We start from the raw sequence: 24,727 nt of genomic DNA, 5'->3' as shown, positions 1-24,727 counted from the left end.
AGTCTCCACCGTAAACGTACACTATTCAGTTTGCTTTCTCTTGGATTGCTAATAATGAACGCGTCAAACCGTATTATGACGTCAATAATCGACGCATCAAATAATAATATGACGCAAATAATCAGCGTGTGAATCGCTACTATGTCGTAACAAAGCGTTATGCGTAGACGCGTGGTTGAGAAAAACATTACAGAAAATGATCGTTGTTACGCCAATCGATGGCGTAATAACTCAGAACGTTTGAATATATAGTTCTTTAGCTATTTGCGGGCTTAAAACGACTAGTTCTTTAATTTTAAACGGGTTTTATTAATAAAATGCAGTTATACGCAGCAGGTGCTGCACCGTCTGCATAATATCCAGAGTAGGCCGGCCTCGTCTGCACCATATAAAACGGCGCCCATGATTACAATACAGATTTAAAAATATGCTAATAAATTTAACTTTGATACTCTTTCCATTTTTTGGCAGAAAATTGTCTTTTTAACCAAATCAATTTTGGATTGTTCATCGTATACAATGGGTGTTCACCTGTGCAAGACATGATGTTGTACAGTTGTACCATCTAAAAGTAAGTCAATTTTGTAAAGAAAATACAAAACTTGGATATTTAATTTACCTTTCATCTGTTATGTATTTTCTAATTTGATTACAATGGGTCTGTTAATTATACCATATGTACCGGTATCATATGATACGCTATACGGCGTACACCTTTACAAAAACTACCGGTATCGTATAGTACACCTTTACAAAAGCTAGATTAATGTGAGCAGTTGTCAGGCGGGTCCAAGTTGTTAATCTGGTAGACTTTTTTCCAAATCATATAATTGAGAAATGTGTGTCCACAAGTTCACAACACTTTTTTACCCAATTCTCCAGTCATATTGAGAAAACGTGTACTTCCAGGTTTTGATGATAACAGGGCATTTCTTATTGTCTGTTTTGACGAAGTCAATTTTATTAGTGGCACTGAGTTGCCACATAGTTCAAACATACATTTTATTTAAATCAGTTCTTCCAGCAAGAATTTTGCTAACTGACGTTGCAAAGTCTTAGCTTTATAGCACTTACTAGTCCTCTCAACAACAGTACTATATGCTGGCAAGCTATTGTATCTTCAAAAAACAAGATGTTTTAATTCTAGAAAAACCAAAATGAGAAAAACAGATCACTACAGACAGAAGTCAAGCGTGACGAAAATATATTAAAAGAACAAAGACCAAGAAAACTATGTCGAATTATTAAAAAATGGTATAACAAGCAACATCCTTTTGACTCACAGTGATTATTCTCTGATCGGACCTGCTGCTCTATCCAAGTTTATCTTTTCTTCAGATTTTTTACTATTTTTGTTTTAAATCCGGACAGAGGTGCTTCCTCGAGATCCAAATTTGGGTCACAGAGCACAAAAAAAAAATAGAAAAGAGAAATAAAATAACGAAAGCATTAACCTTTATATTGTTATAAAATCAAAAAAATATTATGTGATAAATAAATGCATGGAAAAAACAAATGTGTGGTCAACAGTTTAGAAAGCTTTATTTTGTTTTGCGTTTTAAATCGCTTTGCATTATTTCGGATCTAAACTTTTTTAAAGCTTTTATAATGGTGTAACCAGCCAAATACTCAATTCCATCGTTTTCCACTTCACTAATGTCTTTATAAGTTAGTCCAGAAGTGCTATCAATATTTCTTGTACTTTTTTAGCGTTCTGTGCTAAGCATTAACAACAAATGCGGACCACTGAATTTATTGGGAAGTGCTAGATTAAAAAACAATTACAATCATGACATAAGGATGGATAGTCGGCAATATTGATTTTGAGAATGTCAATTTTTTTTTCTGCAATTGGTATTTGCTATCCACTTTTTGGCAAACACCTCTCCGTGTTGTGTAAGTTCTCTTGAAGGATCCAAGTTTTTCATTATTTCTTTTACCAGTCTTTCAGTAGGTAGACTTGAACAAGTTTCCTGTAATCCCAAACGCATTTCTGTATCAATGCTTTCTCAATTTCAAACTCAGGTATATTCATAAATTCTTGAATGATTTCATCAGACTCTACAGAAATGGTACACATAATTGCTAATTGACCTCGGGTATTGGGGTATACAAGTACAACAAAGTCTGGCAGCAAAAACAACAGAAAATCGTTATAAAAACCAATTCAAAATACTAGTCACATACACTCACTGCAGTACTTAGATGTTGTCATTGCGTATATGGATACCATTTAGTTTTTATATTGTAAGACAAGTTTGTGTTGCTACACCAAACATTAGAGACGCCCCACTAACCAACACAATACAAGTAACATTATTCTCTGCTAGTCAAATTGCCGCGGAGTGGGACCACAGTCATGCGTGACGAACCACGTGATATCGCTTACCCGTGAAACTACTTCTTTATTAAACTATGGCCGTTGTCATCAGTAACTGTCACGTGGTTGCGATTTACATACCGTGACGAGAGACAATGGGTGAAAAAAAGTTGGCCTACTCTAGTTTAGTATACTCTGGTATTAGGTTACTATAGGTATATTGTCACCCCTTTTGTTGTCCTGTATAAACGCTGACTCGCCAGTTTGTAAGTTGCAATAAACTACATTACTTTCTCTTTCGTGTAATACGTTACACTTGACTTCTTTTCGATTGCAATCAAGCAAAAACTTGGCAAAAGAACAACATGACGCCATTTGCTACGTCTAATAACAGTGTGGTACACCAGAATCGGCGTATAAACACACACCTACACAAATATATATGTTTATAATTATACGGACACTAGTGTACTGTATTCTTCATCATGTTAACCGTGTTTTAAACAAAACATTGCAACTTTTCTTTAATCCATTAAAAAAACAGTGAGTTAACGTTTTAAAAGGTTGCAGTACACATTTCTGCAGCAAATCATATTTAAACAAGTGTCCCTGCCGAACAAAAATAAAATTAGAAAAATCATTTCTATGCTCTGACGTCATAAAAATCTGCCCATTTAAATAGGAGCGTTCGGTTCGAAAATAGCATCAGTCTGTGTTATGGATGTCAGGGTAATGAGAATCGTTCGTGCAGCTAGAACTGCGTTTGCGGGAAACGTATGACGTACTTGATCTTGATCTTCTATATATCAGATCTGTTTTGAACATTCAGGCAGCAGAACGTATATGGGTTATGGGGTTGTGATATTTTCAGTAGCGTTATTTAACATAATGTTTTGTGTATATAATATGAGGTTTTCAGTTAGCGTTATTAAGCATAACGTTTTTTGAAAAAGCTTGTCTTTTATGTACTGTTGTTACCTTTTATGTTCAGTTTCCAGTTAAGCTTTATTAAATAGCCATTCAATTGTACCTTGACGTTTAGTATGGACGAATTTTTAAACAAAAAAATAATCAGAGTTTAATTAAATAGAAGAATGTATCTGTATTACATTTCTTTATTTAGTTAAAACTCTCTACACTGTACATTTTGAAATTCAATCTTGTATTGCAGTAGCCATTAATTTGTACTATCATTGTTCAGTATATATACAGATATTTGTAGTTCCAAATAATGTGGAGTCCTACTGATGTTGTAGTGACTGTTCGACAGGCAAGAAACTTGTTGGTTAAAGGAAAAAGTGGTTCCAATGAAGCATATGCTACTATTGAGTTCTGCAAAGATAAATATTTAACCTCCACAGATAAATCGACGACTCCTCGATGGTTCACACAGTGTTCATTCACCCTGCCACAAGGTTAATTTGTTTCCTTTTTTTTGTTTATTGTTTAATTTTTTTTTTTTGGTGAACAAAACACTATACAGTATGCAAAAAAACACATTTTGCCAACAGCATGTAGGTAGTACTGCCGCTGGTGACCAGTAAAAATTTTGGTCTCAAAATGTTCCTTACGTCTTCCTGATACCTGCTGTATAATTTTTTTTTGTAAAAACTCAAGCGTTCGTGTCGAAAAATTACCTTTGAAAATGCGCAAAAACGTGCTGTGTCACCGTAACTCGCCTGACTTTCGTAAGGTTAACAATTTATTACATCACAATAGGAATATGTTACGTCACAGTAGTGACATATTACGTACTTTACAGCACGTTATAATCCTGATTTTGCACCGTTTTATGCTTGGGAAAACTTCAAGCTCTAATCCTTAACCCAACCCTAACCCCTACTTTTAACCCCAACCCCTAAACCCCCCCAAAACCTAACAAATTACATAATCTGTTATGTAGAAATCAAACGTGGTGGTTCGTATTCTATGACGTAATAATCTAACCTTTGACGGCTTGTGTGAAAAATATGATATTAAAATATGATATATGATTAAAAAATATGATTTTTTAACATTTAATTTGAAAACAATTAGAATGATTAAATTGTCACTAGTTATTAGTATGTTGTATTCTGCACGTAGGTCCCACATTGTTGCATATCATGGTGCCTAAGATTTAGGCCAGATTGGCTCATTACCCTTTGGTTGAACTTCAATTAGTCATATGTATGTAATGCAATGGCCCTATAAAAGAACAACCTATGTAAAGCACCTAATTTTTATGAAATTTTACAAATATTTATATGTTTCCCAAAAAAATGGATATTATGAGTTTAATCATAACCTAGTTTTAGTATGAGTGATGTAACATTTTTGAAATCCTATAATTCTAAAATGAATCAACATACACATTACAAACTATATCTTAAAATTGGGCCATACCGTTTGCTATCATCCTATATATATTTGGTGTTTTATATGAACAATTGAACAAGATATTTTATTTTGCTCCAACATGTAAAGATGCTTTCACATACAACAGTAATCATTGCATGAATATTTATTCTTAAGTATGTTTACAGTAATTAAATTATAAAATACCATAACAGAATCAAATTAGTCTACTGTTGTGCTTTAATCTAAGTACCTTGCAATGTTTATTTAGATTTAATTGGTCATTCTAGAAAAGCAATTGTTTTAAACAATATAATGATGTATTTTCTAGGTATAAGGTGCATAGAGCCTGTAATTTGTTTATTTCTGGATCTCAAATTATTGCCCTAGGCCATAAATACCTAGTACTTGTGTACAATTACAAACCTCCTGTGTCACTCAATTAAATTTATTGCTCTAAACACGTGGACACAAATATATAAGACATAACACTTGGGGAAACAGCTGGATTGTATTTTATAATGTTACTTTTATGGTTACCCTAAAATTTAATATATATAGTATATATATATATATGTAGGCTTAAAATGCTTCAAATCATTCAGTTGTTTTATTGTGTAGAGTAGAATGATGTAGTCTTAAATAGTTTATATGTAAAATTTGGTTTATTAACGTTAAAAACGTATCTATTTCACACTTAACAATATGTTTATAATGTTAAAAATAGCATATATTTTCCAGTATGACACTATCCAAAACCAGGTTTCTGGTAAAAACATATTATATGACCCAAACTAAATTATAATTTCATTTTTTTTATTTCTTCTTACGTAGGTGGTGTCTTTCACAACAAGATAGTTGTCCATGTTACTGTAATGAACAAGAGACATGGAAAACTGGGCTTGGAATCCGACGACTTTCTCGGCCAAGTTTCAGTCCCTTTATCAGCACTCAACTCGTGTGACAACAAGGAACGTGCAAGGTTATTTTTCATTTGGTTTAAAGAAATTACATTTTATATATATTCCAATTATAATGCATTTTTAGAGAAAAAAAACGAAATATTTTTAAGTGACCACAGCTGACAGCTTTGGTCAATTCTGTGGCTATTATTGGTCGTACAATTCTTATAAGCTTTTAATGGAATTTCTTTTTTCTCTCTTCAATTTATAAATTTTTGTATTAAAGCAAGATAATTTTAATCCCAACAAATGTTATTATGGTTATTATTAATATTGTGTTAAAATTGTAAACTTTGGTGGAATATGGCAAATCAATGCTACTGTAAAGGTTTGGTAATTATTTAAAATATGTACACAATGTTGCAGCATTATTAACATGTGTTTGTCATCTGTCAGTCTTTGAAAATAATCTCTTTGTTTTTCAGATGGTACGAGTTAAATGGCAAAAAGAGTGGAAATAAAAAAGAGAGAGGGGAAGTAGAGATTTCATTCAAATTCATCAGCCAGGAAAAGTGAGTGTAATAATTACTGCGTGTCTTAATGAACAAGACTCTAATTATCAGCTTATCAGTTTCTATTATAGAGATGGGGCAAGGGGTACCCTTTAATTCTAATGGTCTGGTTTTAATTATTTATTAGATAGAATTTAATAAAAGGTTAGATGCATTATGTCATGCAATCGCTTTGCTGTGTGAAGCATATTCTGTGTTAAATTTTAATGTTATTTATTTAAATATATTTATTTATTATTCCAAAGATCTATTTAATTGTATTATGCATATTACTTTAGAATAAAATTAGTTTTTGTCATTTGTCAATCATTTGTTATAAATTAAAAAAATACAGAATTTAACAATATAGATAATATTTTGTCTGTGCAGAGTAAAAAATTAAAATAATAAAATGTATTATATTTAATGCTTCTTGTTTTCTGTAATAAATTCAAACTATTTAGTTTTATTAGGCCCTGAATTTTTTTTGAGACTTTTTTTATTCATTGTTTTTTTTCTAATTTTTACACCTTCAGGAGCCAAGTCCTCCCTGTTAAAAAAGAGAAACCAATGAAGATCATCAGTACTGGCTTCCGGAGTAAGCTGCGAAGAAGATCAGAAGATGAGGATTCAGGTGTCGGGATCAGTGACGGGGATCGAACATCTAGCATGGGAAGAGGTAAAAAGTAAAAAAAGTAACTTTTTTTGCATGAATCCCAAACCCACTGGCGATACTTACTAATGGTCTTCAGACTCTTCACACATACACTATACTAAATAAAAATATTTTTTTAAAATTAATTTTTGGTATTGTTTGGTAGTTTAACCATACATGCCAAGTGTACAATATTCACTCTTTCATTTTCCTTGCAAATAAATAGCCTTCACACAATATACTAACTAAGAATAATTTTAATGTTGTTTTAATGAAAAATACGATGAATCTTAAAAGAAATTTTTAAGGTTAATTTTGGTATCGTTTAGTTATAAATTAGCATACATGCGAAAAGTTGCCAAGGTTGAGGATAATTAGCTGTATTTATATTTCCACCAAATGCACAAAATGTCGATGTTGCTAATAAATATCTTGGTCAGAATATTTTAAAATGTTTGCATGACAGAAATAATTCAAAATATTTTTTACATAATGTGTAAAACAGAGAATGTAAAACTCTTTACTAATCACCATACGCAAATAAATTTTGAAATTCCTAACTATCAAAAATATTTCCAATAAAAAAAAACTTTTATGAAATGTTTAATAAACACCGAGTGTGAAAAAGTTAAAACCATTCCTTCATCACTTCAGGCAGATCATATGAGAATCTATCAATGCCTTCAATAACTGACCAGCCTATGCCGACTCCGTTTGAAAGAACTTTCCGCACAAGTTCAACGAACAGCTCTCCTGGTTCATTAGTATCAGCAAGAGGGTCTGCAAAGTAAGTACAAATATCAATAATTTTTTGTTTTTTTATATTTTTTTTCTAAATTTTTTAGTGAAAATTAATTTTTAATAAAATCCAATAACGATAACGAAGATCAGATTAATTAATACAACGAAGAAAAGGAAATTGAAAGAAAAATTAAAATATTTAAAATCTTACTGGGTGTAAAACTACTTAAATAAAAGAGTTAAATAGCATGGCTCTAAAGTCGCAATAATATATTGTTATTATAACAGTTTTTATTGAAAGGCAGGAATAGGGAGAGGCTTTGTGATTTTGGTTTTGGGATTGGGTGTAATGTTGACTGATTAATGCAGTGTAGAAATCCCACTGTTAGCATGTTTACCACTACACGTATAGAGTATTTGGTTGTATGTACTAACATGGCAATATCTTTAAAGTAGGGTTCAAGGCTGAACTGAACTTTATTGTGATGTTTTACAAAAGTACAAGCTGAATACAAATTTCTTTTCAAAGCTTAAAAATTAGTAACTTATCCTAAAACAATAAGCAAATCAAAATTCATGTCCTATAATGAATCGCATGCGTATATATATTTTTTTTAAATATTTCTAAAAATTATTTTTATCCTAAGATTAAAAAACAGCAACCTATCTTCAAAAGCCATGAGTGTAGAAGTGCTTCATCGCCCTCCAACCAACCAAACCACCTCATTATATCGGTCTAACTCAGGTAACTTAATCATCACAGTGTTGGTGACACTGCATGCATCATGCTTGTATTATTTAACACGTTTAACTGCAGGCACTTGACTGAAATGGTGTTTTTTTATGGCCTAGGGGTGAATTATAATTTTAAGTGACGTAATTTTACTTTCTCTTTACTAAATAAAGGGCAGCAATGACGTTACCTTTATCTTATGATATTACAACCTATTTAAAGCTAAGTGAATTCCGTGATCAGTACAGTCTTTAATCACCATTTAGTCTTGATTTTAATTTGTTCATATCATCACAACAGTAAATGTTCACTACCTAGCAACATCATAATTCATAACCAATTCAATCATTAAATTTCCTTAGTCATTTCTAACAACAATTTAATTAAATTCATGCGATACTTTATCACAAAGCATACAGGAGTTATTGATATAATAAACCACTGTTGCTTGCCATTCCGCCCATTAGATACCAATCTGATTGAAATTCTATTAATAATTATTCATGCGTAGGCTGTGCCGCCACATAAGTGCGTCTGTGTTGTTTTATTTTTGCACCACGCCTCCACCTGTCTGTTTTGTTTGCACAGTTTAATCCACAAATTTGAGTTCGACCACTTTGTTTTGTTAAAGTCAACATGTGATGCTTTGTAATGGTAGTGTATGGAAGACATCATTTAAAATAATTGTACTGATTCTGTAAAAATCTGGTGCTATGAAAGATAACAGACAAAAATCAAGTCCAACCAATTGTATAATAAATGATTTATGTTTCTAAATGGCATCGTCAGTGTTTTGTTAAAACAGAATGCACTGATTCATGTTTATCAATACAATGTAAATAGTCACAATACAGATAATTTAGGGTTTGAAATATTATTTTACTTAAATCTTATGTGTATATTACGATTATATATTTAAACAACTGATCAAAATATAATTTATAAAACCAAAATTATAAAAAATATTTCATTATTCACTAAAAAAACTCAAAACATTATAAGTTACAATGTTTTGTTTCACATTATTGCCCAAAACCCTGTTAACATCATGTAAAGTCCCATAATCCAAAGTGCACGGTGTTATCTGCATGCTACTTACTAACCTAAACCTTACCTAAGGTGGCAACAGTGTTGGTGGTGGTAGTAAGAACACTTTACAAGTACCGGTGATTAAAAAGCACATTAGGAACCATTCGCTGCCCGAAAATCACTTAAAAACCGTTCTCGGACAACTGAGGAAAAATGACCAAGCTTCAAAAAGTGCTCTCTGTGTGAATGGCTCACATTTCTATGTACCAGGTGAACTGAACTCAGTGGTTGAAACTCGTGATCAAGTGTTCTCTTAACAATACCCAGTCAAGTTTTATTTGAAAGCAAAACACTAGATAGGAAAGGATTAGAAACTGTTAAAAAAAGTTAGTTTAGATGCGATAAGATAAAAAATGAAATGGTTTTTAAATTTTATAGCGAAATTACTAGGCTCAAAACTAAATATATTTTCTTACAGCCAAACAATTACATTACGGCAAAATGTATTTTTAGGTCAGTTTTTCAGCTGGTTTTAATCAGTTTTTAAGCCGAGTTTAAATTATTTTTAAACCACCTATTACTAAGTCAGAGAAAGTACTGGGCCAAGTCTGGCCTAAATCCCAGGTCCTCATGGACCTCACCCATACAGAATAGAATAGAAGTCAGAGAAAGTAAAAGAGAATCTTATCTTAAAATGTATGTAGCTGTATTCATATGGTAGAAAACATTATCAGGGTGTTTTTTTCATTAAAAGTAAAAAACAGACTTTTTACATTTTCCTGCACATTATTAGACTTCTTATCAGAGAATTTGTATACAGATTTTGAATACCAGAAAATACGCTCCGCTCGTGTTAAAAAAAATTATTGATAGCATTTTTGTAGTAAATGTTGTAAATGAATTGTTTGGTGTTATGTGGTGAATGCATTATTAACTACACAGTGTTCTCACTCTTCAGTTTGCAACAATGTCAATTATTTTCTCATTTATTATTAACCACATATTTTCTCACCCAAGTTTGTTTTGTTTTCATTAACATTTGCATGTCACAGGAATCATTTTATATTTTCACCTAACAATATTTTTACATTTATTTCAACGAAAAAGATTTTTAATATATTTTTTAATTAAGTTTGTTTCCTACAGGTACAGGTGATTCTGGTCACGGTAGCAATGCAAGCTCTCCTGAAGTAAAACCTCGAAGCACATCTATGACAGATATTCACAAAGCTGATTGCCCCACCCATAACACACTGTAAGTTAATTGCTTGATTGTATAGAGAGCGACCCAGCGAACCAGTCTACTGTAGTAACTTCTTATGCTTATGTATACAAACAGGCTTTCATTGCCAATCTTACAGAGTAAAGCTTGAATGGTTCGAACATGTATATGGGTTCATTGTAAAAGTTTTTAAATTGAACAAAAACTTATGGACATATACATAGTGACTATGTATAATATCAAAAAGTTAGAGTGAATGTTGAGGTACATGTACAAATTTTTTTTTTTGACAATTTTTTTTACACTGAAGTAGATTTTAAAATTTCTTCTTACACATACTTGGTCTGTAGAACACTGTTAACATGTGTAGCCACCAATAAATGTATAGTTATCATTTATTATACCCCTCTTCCCCTGTCCTCGATGTTACGATAATGGGCCAACTTAGGTCAAAATCCTAGATTAACAATTCAATATACAGGACTTCACCTATACTCAACAGAATCATCAAAATTTCGCCGCACAAACCAGTGATTCATAAAATGACTCATAATATTTTTCTCCATTCAGAAACAAGAACGATTCAAACTCAGTGAAACGTAACGTCACACATGACTCGAGCCAAAGTAGAATGAAACCAATCGCTCCCATCACAGCTTTATATAAACCAAAAAATTATTATCGTTTAGATGTCAAAGAACTTGGAAAAGTGAGTTTTTTTTCATTTTTGATAAAAATGTAAAACATTTTTGTGACACATTTTTATTCTATTTTCCCATCCCATTAGGTAGTAAACAAAAAACATTCAAAGAATTATAAAACTATATCCCTACGACTCCCATAGACCATTGGTTATCATTCAAAATACCATCAGAATATTTTGATATTATGTGCTAAAGATTTCCTGTCTTCCCCCACCCTACTATAACTAATAAATAAAATGATGACTTTATTACTAATAGGTGTCCACCATACATGAGGAACCAGACACTACATTACAAACAATGTCACATAAAGACCTTGTTAAGTTGGCAAGCAAACAGAAGATGATAATTGCCGACAAGAACCAAACTATAAGGTTTGTGAAACTCATATGTTTAAACGTGTTTGAGATACTACTGCGAGTGTAAAAGTAGGGGGTAACTGCCCACTTTTTTAATCTCAGGGTAAAAATATTACCCTAAAAACTGTACAAAGCAGTTGCCAATTTAATGTTCATTATTATAAATTTAATTTTTTATTTAAATTATTTGTTTGCATTCAGAGAATTAGTAATTACATTATATTTACCAGCACTTCTGACTATTACACATGTTATCCTAAAAACTGTGCAAAATCGCAGTTACCCATTTAGTAATATTAATATTATTATAAAAAATATTTTTTATTTTTTATTTAGGGAGTTAGAAGATTACATTGACAGCCTTCTAGTCAAAGTAATGGTTTGTACACCAGATATACTGGATGTTCAGAGCAGCCATATCACTAAACTGTGAACATTGATATATGATTAGGAAATATCATTTGTAGAGAAAACGGTGCTTACGTATTTTCATATCAAATTTATTTTTACCCCATAGCGCTCACACCATACCTTTTCTTTTTATTGTTTTTTTTCAACCTTTTTTTCGGAATGTTTTTTTTTTGATCTGAATCTGAAGCAATGGATTTCTACTTGCATTGTTTTTAAGCAATAATCTGTTTTTGGGAAAAAACTAAAATAATAAATTTTCAATTTCTATAGCATAGTGTTAATTTTATCCCTGTGTTGCAAAATCACATCAGTGTAATGTATTATAAACCCCTCGGTGAAATTATTTACTTATTCTAATTTCTTTACCTTTTGCTCTTTTAACATTTTTTTATGGTGCACCATGTTTGTCGTGCTTAATGATTATAAAAAGCTGCAAGTTCGCAAAGTGAGTTATTTTGCCAAACTTCATATTGACTAAATGTTATTGCGCTACATGTTCACTTTTTTTTAAATAGCCTGTATTTTCTTTAATATCAACCGTACAAAACTATTTTTATGTTATTGCTAGTTTGTGTTTACCTTCTGTTGTTGTTCTGCCTTACCTTGAAGCAAAATGTATATTTGTGAGATTAAAATAGTACAGTTCTACAGTTCTGTAAAAGAAATAAAACAAGACAGCAGAATCTGCGAAAGTTATGCGTTATGGTGTGTTTGAAATTTATTTCGTCTGTACGGTAACGATAACAAAGAACAGGAGAGTTTACAAAAGCGAAAATACGAGTAGTAACGGTAAAACAATATTTGGTAAAACACGCTTATTGATAAATGCAGAAATAAAATAAAATTTAAGAACAAATACAAGAAATTGCGAGTGGAAAAATCACGATAATCTACAATAACAGCAATTTAGAAAAACCAATTACATTTTTTACAGCAATTTAGAAAAACTAATTACATTTTTTACAGCAATTTTGAAAATCTAATTCATTTTTTACAGCGATTTAGAAAAACTAATTACATTTTTTACAACAATTTGGAAAATCTATCTAATACGAGATTTTTTATAACTTCTGCTTTATTCTAACCAGGCATCCCCCAGTGGAATATCTTTCATAAAATTACAAATATATAGACACCCATAACCATAAAATGTAAGAAAAATTTTAGATCCAACACTATTAAGTTTTATGTGTACAATTTTGTCCTAGTCAGTTGAACATAAGTAAGTACCAGCATCCCCATAAATATGCAAACCAATGCAAGAACATTCTGCCATAACTGCCACTCTATTGTTTCAGATGTGTTAAGAGATAACCTTCCTTGTATAATGGTTTCTCCCAATACAGAGGGACTGAAAAATAAAAAATTAATATTTAATAAAACAGTTAAAAATAGTCAAAAACGAGAAAAAAAAAATTCTTGGCAAGACAACTTTAGAGTTGTCCTTTAAACGTTGTATATAGTTCTTTTATAAATGCTTATTTTCTGTACCAATAATTTCCAATTTGGTCATTTACTTAGTAGTATGACACACAATGATACACACCACTCCACCTGGTTACAAGATGTATGTGAACTAACCGCTGTGCCAACACTACGTTAACAGTCTCATTTAAATAACGCATCGTGGTCACTAATGGGTTGTCCAAGGTATAAGCCATACATAAAAAAATAAAAAAATCCCCCAAAAAATATTCACCCACAAAGTAACATACATGGTAACTCATAAGGTGGCACGAGGTGTTAAACCCGTGTGATAAAGACTGTCGTTTTCTGGCCAGGAGAGAATAAAGTAAGTTACATTTATTCGTTTATTCATAATTTAAGAATACGCATTAATTACATTGTGGAATACCCCAACCCTGACAACATATAGATACAGATGTGTTGAATAAATAAACTTAACTTACTTTATTGTCGCGTGGCTGGAAAACGACTCTGTATTATAAGTGAGATATTTATAGTAGCTTACCATGTAGAGTTTGGTGGAAAACATTTTGCTTGGAAATTTAAACCAGAAAATTCATTGATTGCAGCACCCTTTATAAAAACAGGTAACGAATTATAGAAGGTAAAACTTAATAAAAAGTCTAACTATCCAAGAAATAATACTATAGAAGTTTATGCTGAGAGCTTGGGATCTAGTTAATAAACACTAATTGGGTGAATGTAACTTATTTATTTTCTCGTGGATGACAGCCGTTATTGAACAGGTGTCATTTTTCACACTACTTAACCAAACAGACTGAACAAAAAGTAACATTTTAAATAAAAACTTACTGTAAATGAGTAATGTGAGATGCTTAGATATTTAATCCAAGAAACCCATTTGAACATTGAGCCAACATTTATTGTAAGACTGTTAAAAAGCTTAAAAAAAATTGTTAGAGTATAATATTTAATGCAATTTATGCTTGGAAGTAGTGAAATTAAAAGTAGTTTAGGATGAATGAATGTAACTTGATAATCTGCCCTGGCAAGTCGAGACAACCATTATACCATGGGTGTTCATTTTCATTCACCACCCTGACCACTATACCGCTAATCAAGTGTAGGCAGTTAAAGTATCATTATATCACATATACCACAAATAGATATTTCTTTTACAACAGTCTTTATAATATGATGTTCTCTCTTATACACCTTATGCTCACTTAACAGGGGATAACCAATAACAACCACTGGGTTGGAGTAAAAGTTTCTTGCCCAAGAACAAATATATCAATATAAATACATATTTTATTCTAGTTTTAGTACCAACCAGCGAGAAAACGAAAGTGAGTGTGGTCACCAATGATGCAACTGAGCTATTTGAGAATGATGCAGAATAAAACAAAACAATAGAAGCGGCAGATAGAGAAATCAAAAGGCAAAATAAGAAGAAAATGAAAAAGGATGAAACATCAGCTTTTAAACCTGCAAACATAAATATTTATTAGTTTCAACCAGTTGTACATTGTGAAAAAAATAAGTTGTAAGATGACAACAGCACCTGTCAATAGCTCAATTCATTAAAAAATAGAGTTCCTAATTGAAAGATATCAGTAAAAACATAAAACAAACAATTACCCACAGTGTTAAAATATATATGCTGAGAATAGGTCTTAAACTTTGCTTAACTTCATTCAAATTGATCAATAACTTTCAATTAAAAATTTCTCTGTTGTGTAAGGTATGGATTTAATATACATCACAATGCGGCTCAAAAGTTTACCTCAATAAAAACCAGCTAACTTACCAACCATCCAGTATGCAATGACAGAGGTAAGTAATACACCAATTGTGTTTAGAGGTATAACAACTGCCAGAAGCTTTGCAAGAAAATATGAGATCACTCGATAGTATCCTGATATGTATTCATGGCTAAACAGAATTTAAAACATAATTAATTATTTATCTCCTTAATTACAATGACATAGTACACAGGTCATGTTAAATTAAAAGTGCAAGAGATTGGAATTAACAGAACAGCCACAGTCATTACAACATGCTAAAAACAATACAGAACACATACGAATGAAAGAAAATTCAATAAAAAGCGTGGCTGCAAAAATATTTAAAATGTTGTTTTGAAATTTTCTAAAAACTTATTTAAATTAAAAACAGTGTTTCCTTTTTTATAAAGTAAATAAGGATTTCATTGCTCAGTGTACAGAATTCATTAATATTAATAACATAACTATATTTACTTACACAAACAACGATCTTTCCTTAATAAATAAATCAGCAATTGCTGCGTTGTCAAACATTGCCTTCGTCAACATGAAGTACAAGACACCAAACCTAACATAAGACAAATTAAGGGTAGAGATTAATATATGGCATGCCAAGAGTTATAGCTTTGTATTATGTTTTAAAAAAAAAACAATCTTTAAAAGTAACAAAAAGAAACAATATTAAAGACTACTGCACACTTTGTATAATAACATAAAGACAATGAAAACACGCTTTTTCATACTTCCTATAAAGACCACTGCAGACTTTATATTTTTATACTTGAATTAGTTCACAAACATTGATTGCAAGTATCAAATGTTGAAGAATATTACCTGTTTTGAACTCCTATTGTTTGTGACATACCAATGTTAAAATAAAGAATTCCGAAAATAAGTCCCGATAATATGTTGATTGTTACCTGTAAATAAAATGGGTCTGGATTTATATTAAATAAACATAATATAATCTGATGTTTGCTATTTTCTTTCATTTTTAGTGTTGGCAATAAATTTCATCTGTTTGACTCACTGACGAGTTAGCATGCATGTAACTTTGTGGGTGATTGCTTTTATTTCTACCTGATCAACAATTTGAACAGCCCATTATTGATCAACTGGGTAAAGCAAAGCAATGCCCAAAAACAAACAACCTATGGTTGCAGCATCAAGTCCCAAACCTGTTATATATATAAACACATTCAAAGAAAAAAGTGTTAAAAATTCACGCTTACATTTGCAATAATAGCAGCTGGACTTCGAAACAAACCAGCTAGTTCTCTTTGAAACAATTTCATGAACTGGTACATAGTAGATGTGGTGTGTTTAATATCATTTACTGTGCCTTTCATTTCAGACACTGGAAAGAAGTGTTTGTCATTTTACATCATATCTATAAAATTGCTTATTTTCTTCCAATTAAATGTAAATATGATTTTAGCTGTAAGTGTGTCTAACAGCTGTTGTTTTGTTGCTATCTTTTTTTTCGTTTAAAATAGTTCTAAATCTTTGCTACCGTAATCGAGGATACAAATAAAACTTATATTGTTATTATCTACAAATATCCTACAAGCTTATCTACAAACAAGTCACAAGCTTAGGCAGTGGTTGAAAAACTTACAAAAAAACGGTTCAGCATTGATAGAGTCAAATATTTTATGTAAAGTGTCACACCCTTTAGTTTTTTAAATACAGGCATCTCTTAACTATAGGATACCGGTTTTAAGACTTTACCCATTTTAAGGTGTTGTTACCTTAGTTATTCAGGTTTTTCTTAGATAGTAGAGAAAACTCACCATCTTTCTCTTTAATGTAAAAATCTTGTTGAATTGACTCTTTATAAAGTGAGGAAAGGTGTTCGGATAATGAGGATTTTCGACCTTCTAATTTTACATTGCTACCTGGAATTTAAAAAAAATATATATAAAAAACTTTAAAAAGTAAGCAACATGCTAGCTCACACAAAACAGGTATATGAAGTTATTTCAAAACATACAGTAATTTAGGCATAGCACTAAAAAAAGGAAAAAATCTCCCAAAATAATCACCCACAAAGTCAAATACGTGGTAACTCGTAAGCTGGCACGAGGTGTATGAAACAGAACACCTGTGTTATAACGACTGTCGTTTTCCGCTTACGCGATTTGAATTTTACTTACCATTCCCATTTCTTTTAAATGTAGGGGAATCACTGTTTATAACATCAAGTAAAAAATCTGCTGGATTGTTATGTTCTTCACAAGTGTAACCTGTCAAAATCTTAACAGTTAATTATCACAGAAAAAAACATTCCAAAATTCTAACAAAAAACCTTTTTGAATCAAAAGAGTTTTTCCAAAAAATATATGCTAAAAAAACATTATCAAACATTTAGTATTGACTGTAATTTAAGTAGAAAGTGCACAATTTTAAAGATTGAGATCAGTGAAGTAACTCATGTGATGAAATACTGCAATGTTTTCAACACCTGTTTTATATTTGCATATGTAGAAACCATACAATTGTGCAAATAGATATCTCGGACCTAAATCCCAAGTCCCATGACATGGATCATATACGACCTCACCCATAGAGAATAGAAATCTCAAAAGAATAGAAAAAATAGAAATCAGAAAAGTCTCTCACCAATGCTTTCAAAGTAAGGCAGGACTTGTTGTTTAGGTCCTTGGTAAACCATATGTCCCTCCCCAAGCAATGTAAGAGTGTCAAAATGTTTAAATATGCTGTAACGAGGTTGATGGATTGAAAATATGACGGTGCAACCTTTTTGGCTTAATCTGTGAACAAAGTATTAGATAAGCTGTTACTTGTAACTTGGCAAGTTTATGTTAGTAATAGTAAATAGGTAAAAAGTAAAGTGTAATTTGCTTTATCCCACCATGGCCCCAAAACAATAGTCATTAAAACACAGGTGTTCTTCCATTTGTGCCAGCTTACTAGTCACCATGTATGTAACTTTGTGTGTGATGGTTTTTTTTGTATTATGTTTGGCTGATAATTTTGGACACCCCATTAGTGATCACTAGGTTGGAGCAATTGTCGTTAAGTATCTTGCACTAGAACACATACGCCTACAATAGTAAGATGGTACAAAGACACTAATACACAAAGCAAGCTGAGGATCCTCACTATCTATTTACAAAACAACCTCCACGTACTGTTTCAGTAGAAACATGACGGCATTAGCAGTGGAAGCATCCAACCCTGTGGTTGGTTCATCCAGGAAGAGAACAGTTGGAGCAGTGATGAGCTCCATCCCAATCGATGCTCTCTTCTTCTCTCCTCCCGATACTCCTCGGATCATCTCGTTCCCGATCTGAAAACCCAAAAATTTTTTTTTTAGTTTTTTTTATAACAAAAACAAAAGAAAAAAACTTGATAACGTTTTCGTTCGGCTCATCAAGACTTCATTATTTTTTATTATTTTATTACTGTAGATGTATTTTTCAAATTTTATTTTGTTAATATTATTTTATTAATGTTTTAATATGTATTTTTTTTTATTAAAAAAATTTGTTCATTAAACAAATTCTGGCCTAAATGATAGGTTCTGTGGTGCCATGCCATAGGACCTCATTCTTATAGAATAAGCAGGAAAATATAATGTCAAGTCAAAAAAGCTTTTTTTGAACTACAAAACAACATATACCTTAGTATCAGCACATGATGTTAGGTTAAGATCAACTAATATTTGATCAATTCTTTCTTGCTTTGATTGGTTTGAAACTGTTTGTGGTAAACGAAGATGAGCAGAAAACCAAAGATTTTCACGAACTGTCAATGTTGGCGTCACAATATCATTCTAAAAAACATGTTATAAGTTACATGGCAAAGAAACTGTATCATAATTTGCATATTGGTAGGAATGCTTTCGACAACGGATGTATATAGTTTATAATTTAATAGCCAGGTCGTGCTATAAAAGAATGGGGAAATATGGGACACTATTTCATTCTATTTTCTTGTCCCATTTGGTAATAAACAAAGAACAAAGAATTATAAAACTGTATTCTTATGACTCCTATAGACCGTTATTTATTGTTTAAAACAGGTCAAGGTATTTGGATATCATGTGCTAAAGTTTCCCGTCTCTCTCCACCCTACTATATGATATGTTATCAAATATTACTGATCCTTCAGGTAAAGTTTTCCTTAGGTATATATTGTTCGTGTTAGCATGACTGACAGATTGTTTTTCAAATCAAAATCCAATTATACACAGATCCAATATCAGCGGTATGCAGATAAGTGCACACACTAACAATTAGCTATGTAATCTACAATTAGTCTGTCACTCAAAGCTGTTATGTTGTCAGGAATGACGGTACGATTTTATTTTGGAATAATTATTTGGAATAGTTTAATTAATTTGAAAATTGATGTTTATAAAAGAAAATATTTTAAAAGCATAGGTTTATTAAAAAATAAAAAAAACTAATAGTAAATGTTAATTTTTCTATAAGGGGCAAAAATAATTCAAGGGTATTTTTATTGTAATGGGGCAAGTTGGGACAGAATTTTATAGAGTGCCACACTGTAGGAACTGTGCAATTTTTAACAGAGTTAGTGCTAACAATAAAAAAAATACAAAATATACTCGTTTTAATAAAATTACCAAAAAATACAAAATGAATTTAGATCATTAGTATGTCTTGTAGCAATGCATTACAATGAACTCGATTGTTTGTAAAATTTAATTAAATTTCAAGTGCAACTGCAATACAGAGTATTTATAGCAGTGCATAATTAAGCCAGCAATTCAGCGCACCTGTATTACATATCCACTTAAGCACTTGAAATTGGAAGGCAGAGTTTGGTTATTCAAAAGTACAGAACCTGTTAATCCAGTCTGATTTTTTCTTCCAGCCAACACGTCTAACAGCCTGTTAAACAACGTGTTTGGAAACCACAAGTTTATATTACCTCTATTTTGAAAACACAGCTGTATTTTGGAAATATGAAGAGAAAACCATAATCTGATAATTCAGGTCAACAGTTTGCTTTTTGATTGGTTGAATTTATTACGTGAACATATAAGTATTAATATTGTTTTCTCACATTTTACACGATTTGGTATTAAATTTGCCATATTTAATTGGATAAAATTATATTTTTTTATCTTGGTTTTCTCTTTATATTTTTTAATAAAATAAAATTGTTAATTTTGCTTTTCGTGTTTTTTTCAGATTTTTAGATTTAATTTATTGAAAATATTTTTGAATTGATATTTTTTAATAATACTAATAGAACCCGACTAATAATTCCTAGTCAAAATTTTAATTAAAAGTTATTTAAAGCTGATAAATATTAATAAATATTTATAAATTAACTCACGTAGTCTTGCCGCTGCCAGTGGGTCCCAATATTGCATTAAGACCAGGTTTCATTACTCCACTGTTGGAAATTAAATGTTATAAGATTTACCAGTTAATAGTTATATCAAAACAATAAATGGCGGAATTAAAAAGTTAAACAATTATTTTATGTTAAGATTAGATTTAATTAATTACAAAACAAAATGTTTTGCTACTATAAATAATAAATATAATATTTTCCTACTATAAGATAATCATATTGTTTTAGTTAAAGCATATTTATTTAATTACCTAATTAATATATTTTATATGTTTCTAATAATGAGCCTGCTATCAAATTATTTTTGTACTCAAAGACATACAAACACATGTGTCAATCAAAATGATTGACACCTATCATACAAATATGCAAATTACCTCAAATTATTCAAAATATTTTTCTGTCCTTTATTTCCACCAACACCCCTACCAGTATCCACATTGTATGAAATATCATGGAAACTTAAGACAGGGCCTCTAATTTCTTGTTTCTGCATTGTATCTATAGTAACTCGACATGAATCTGAATCTTCATAAGCTTCGTTTTTCACTCCACCGTTTCTCTGCCTTTCAAGCATGGTCTGCAAAAAAACACAGATTTAATAAAAAAGTCTTTAATATTTTCAACAATTTATCCGCATTTTTCAACTTTAAAGGTTTAAATATTTATTGTTTTAATAAAAGATATAACTGAATGAACGTAACTTGCTTTATCCTCGCGTGGCCGGAAAACGACAGTTGCTACAACACGACGGGTGTTCTATTTTATATACCTGGTGCTAGCTTACGAGTTACCACGTATCTTGCTTAGTGGGTATATTTTAACTTCATGGGTTTAAATATTTATTGTTTTAATAAACGTTACACATGTTATGCTTTTAAGTTCGCTAAACTGATGTCGTTAAAAACTCTAATAAAACAAGTATTTCACAGCGGTATAATACAAAAGAGTAGTAAAAGCCTAACGTTTTAATGAAAGTGAACTTCGTACCTTTTAAAGTCTCGTAATCTTCCTGAAATCTTTTATCAGTTGATCCATTAACTTCATAAATGATCAGCCCGTCGCGAATCTGCTTCTTATAAACTGAACCCAATGGAATGTCGGAAGTCGGCCATGGTGTTGCGACTTCACACCAAAACAAACCATTTTTTCAAGTACCTTAACGAAGGCCAAAAATATCAATCATTATATTTAAATCTATTGCCCCGGGCAAGCAGAGCGGTGTAATTAACTTCGTTGCGAAATCTGGGTTAAATTTGGAACATTTTTCGTTTTTAAGCTAAATGTTCATCGGCCACAACAGCACGAGTTGTATTCCACTCAAAATAAACAAAACATTTTTCAGGCCTTAACCAACGTCCGTAACATGCCGCAACGGGGAAAATATATAAACATATGTGTGACACGAAGCACGTATGTACCAAGCAACAATGTACAATGTCCATCACGCCAAAACTAAAGCAAACAACATGTTTTAGTAATTTTTAATGATTGTTTACAAAATCCTTTAAAGCCATGAAAAATCATTATTTCTTAAAAATATTCGCGCAATCAAAGTATTTTTCCGTGCAAAATAAAATCTTGCCAATTTTTTTTACAAAACCGTAAACCGCTAATTCCTGTCAGACAAGTCTAAGCAATTACTTCTTGGTAAATTTCCGCCGTCCTGCAAATCGAATAGTTTATCTGGTCGAAATAGTGTATATTACCAGCTTATCCGAGATAATACGCGGATCAGTTGCTCAAAACGAAAAACTTTTTTTGTACGAAAATTTGTTTCGTCAATTTAGTAGTTCTCATAAACCTAACCGCTGAGTAAAACCTGCATTTAAAACAGAGACAAATTAATGCGTTCTTTCCTATTCTAGTGTAAACTCTCCGCGAGTTCGGAGACTCAACAAAAGGTTAAGCGAACTCTCACTCGTTATCGCTACCGGGGAATACCCGTCAGGTCACTTGCCCTGCCGAGTTCATAACCATGAGATTCTTAAGTGGTTTGTCAGACATAGCAGCGTCACATTCGATTGAATGAACTTAGTAGGTCAAATTCTTTGCTGATTAGACAGAATTTTTGTATTTTTAATAACGCAGCATTTTTGTGGGATTATAAAATATAAAAGTTGCAATTTATTTTTTGAAATTTGCATGGCAACTGAAATTGGTTTATTATTATTAATAATTTTGAAATGCCAATAAAATAAGATACTTTTTCTAAGCACTAATAAAAGTACAGTGGCTATACCTTTGCCTTTACGGCATTGTATCCGAATTTGGGTAAGGACACGTTTGATTGAAAAGATAAATCGAGACGTGAGATTTTTCCGAGAATTGATAGCGAACATTTTTCGAAAGCAGCTTATAACCTACGATTGCACGATTTTAGACCACAAATTTGAATATAAAATTTGAATATAGGAACGGAGTTTGTTTTGTAATTATGTTCTAATTTGCGTGTAACCACAGAAAACAATTAATTGCGGGAAATACGCAGTTAATATGAAAAGGCAATTACGTATCATTTAAAAATATTTGAAAATTACAATGCGAAATACCGCGACTGCAATTTAATGCTTTAATTGAAATAACAATTTAATGTAGGCGAGACTGCTTCTATTATTACTGCACCTTGAACAGCGTTTTTGGATTGAATTTTAAGTGCATTTGGAAATAATTATTTTAAAAGTGCTGTTGGCGTTGATTTATATACAAACTGTTAGTATATTTTGAGCGATTGAGAATATAAATATACATTTCTCAATTTGCAGCTGTGTGTTCTTCCACCATATATACCAACTGTTACCTTATAAACTATACACCGCACGTTGTATACTCTTTCTGCGTCGCGAGGCTACAGAATTCGTTGTTTAGTACCAAATGGGACGAGGAAAGTGAGTGAAAACCCATTTTACATCACCCTACAATATATGTACGCACACATTATACCCGAGTTATAACAACGGCTTTGTAAAAAGTTTAAAAACAAAATGGAGTTCATCGTAAACTAATCAGAATCAAATGTTCCAATTTGATGTGCAACGTAGCGTCAATAAAATATATAACTGTATCAACCAATCGGATAAAACGTTGCCGCAATTTTTTCCACGTCCGGTTTTATCGAAACGGATCTGATGACGAATGAACGTGAATAAAATATTCACGTTTATGGGTAGAAAAGAGATTCCTCAGGCCGCGCAAGAGCATGCCGTTTTGTTTGTGTTTGTTTAGATTTCCCGATATTTTGTATTAAAACGTGAACAGCAAACCCGAATTTTTGTCTAAATCGTGATGCTACCTCTGCCAAAACTGGGATGGGCAAGGTTCCTGTTTATTCCTTATCTTGGCCGACTCGAGAGAACGTTGCGGTGGCGAGCAAGTGAAAAAAGCTGCTTTGGTTTGCGTAAACAGACAGTTGTTTGGGTTCCGATGTGTTTATTCTAACACGGTGAACTCGAAAATTTCTTGTGAACTCGAATTTTGAGGATTCTCCTCGACTGACAGGGTCACCGCACCAATGAGTTCACATGAACCTAACACGAGTTCAGTTATACACGTTGATCGATACGTAAACAACCAGTTCAAATCAGCAGAGCGGATATACGTCACCACATGCTCTCGCGCCGTTTTTTACCCGAAAAAAATTTAAGGCAAATAATTTTTTTTATGCAATAAATAATGTCCACCTTTTATTAAAAAAGGAAAAATATTTTTTATAAAAAAATATTTCTTAACCTAAACAAATATCTTTGCGCTATTGATGTAAAGTTCCCAAAGAAAAAATATTTTTTGTTGAACTTACCTTTGATTTCAATAAACCATGGAAATTCCTACCGACAGTAGATAGAAGGGCAAGCCGTGAATTAAGTAACTTTGCACTGGTTCATTTCGTCTGATTGAAATCGACCGTTTCAAGTCTACATGAACTCGACTGTGGGCGGTGAACTCACTGCGAGTTCATGAGGTCCTCAGTTCGGCTGCAAGAGAGAGAGTGTGTGACGTCACAGGGGCTTTTCCGGTGGAAAATAAACACTGGAGTCGGATTTCCAGGTCGCAGAGAACGGAGTTCATTCGTGGCGTCAGATGTGTGGAATCTGTATTGTAGTAATGCGTTGAAAAGGCATGAAGTGAAAATGTGAAAGGTTTTGCATGCTTTAGTTTATTAAAAAAGTGTAAATTCTATGTGAGTATATCAATCTTTT

General features: G+C 31.8%; 2 protein-coding genes across 3 annotated transcripts in view; one reads left to right on the top strand and one right to left on the bottom strand.

Annotated features, from left to right (window-relative positions):
- The window catches only part of LOC149732784 (rab11 family-interacting protein 5-like), a 71,738-nt gene extending 59,353 nt beyond the window's left edge, over window positions 1-12,385 (top strand). Inside the window, exons 2-12 of one of the 2 annotated variants that reach the window (XM_089882352.1) lie at window positions 3,522-3,735; window positions 5,492-5,639; window positions 6,045-6,131; window positions 6,647-6,789; window positions 7,420-7,552; window positions 8,154-8,251; window positions 9,359-9,538; window positions 10,415-10,523; window positions 11,061-11,199; window positions 11,453-11,568; window positions 11,890-12,385. In XM_089882352.1, coding sequence (XP_089738478.1) covers window positions 3,552-3,735; window positions 5,492-5,639; window positions 6,045-6,131; window positions 6,647-6,789; window positions 7,420-7,552; window positions 8,154-8,251; window positions 9,359-9,538; window positions 10,415-10,523; window positions 11,061-11,199; window positions 11,453-11,568; window positions 11,890-11,986 — 1,434 coding nt within the window. In that variant the 5' untranslated portion in view covers window positions 3,522-3,551 and the 3' untranslated portion in view covers window positions 11,987-12,385. The remainder of the gene's footprint in view (window positions 1-3,521; window positions 3,736-5,491; window positions 5,640-6,044; window positions 6,132-6,646; window positions 6,790-7,419; window positions 7,553-8,153; window positions 8,252-9,358; window positions 9,539-10,414; window positions 10,524-11,060; window positions 11,200-11,452; window positions 11,569-11,889) is intronic. The other variant, XM_089882353.1, reaches the window with a different exon arrangement.
- Window positions 12,386-12,657: 272 nt separating this feature from the next.
- On the bottom strand, window positions 12,658-24,715 carry LOC149732783 (broad substrate specificity ATP-binding cassette transporter ABCG2-like). The gene is made up of 18 exons (XM_089882347.1): window positions 24,328-24,715; window positions 21,522-21,689; window positions 20,909-21,111; window positions 20,511-20,570; window positions 19,945-20,059; window positions 18,826-18,978; window positions 18,335-18,492; window positions 17,802-17,953; window positions 17,336-17,425; window positions 16,973-17,077; window positions 16,412-16,536; window positions 16,014-16,099; window positions 15,658-15,747; window positions 15,203-15,327; window positions 14,726-14,880; window positions 14,245-14,334; window positions 13,937-14,004; window positions 12,658-13,315 (listed from the first exon to the last, which is right to left on the bottom strand). The coding sequence occupies exons 3-18, from the start codon at window positions 21,106-21,108 to the stop codon at window positions 13,150-13,152; spliced, it is 1,938 nt and encodes a 645-aa protein (XP_089738473.1). The 5' UTR covers window positions 21,109-21,111; window positions 21,522-21,689; window positions 24,328-24,715; the 3' UTR covers window positions 12,658-13,149.
- Between the last annotated feature and the right edge of the window lie 12 nt (window positions 24,716-24,727).

This window comes from Ciona robusta, chromosome 8 (genome assembly GCF_009617815.1).
Source record: "Ciona robusta chromosome 8, ASM961781v2".
Taxonomy (NCBI): Eukaryota; Metazoa; Chordata; class Ascidiacea; order Phlebobranchia; family Cionidae; genus Ciona; species Ciona robusta.
The sequence above is the reverse complement of the archived record's forward strand: the minus strand, read 5'-3'. Positions and strand labels throughout refer to the sequence as shown.

Excerpts from the sequence above, each read along its gene's own strand:
- LOC149732783 (XM_089882347.1), bottom strand. The coding sequence starts at position 21,108 with ATGCTTGAAAGGCAGAGAAACGGTGGAGTGAAAAACGAAGCTTATGAA. Across the intron at positions 17,078-17,335 it reads ATTTAAAAGAAATGGGAATG|GTAGCAATGTAAAATTAGAA; the intron begins GTAAGTAAAATT and ends TTTAAATTCCAG. Across the intron at positions 14,335-14,725 it reads TCACTTTCGTTTTCTCGCTG|CTTTTTAACAGTCTTACAAT; the intron begins GTTGGTACTAAA and ends ATTTTTTTTAAG.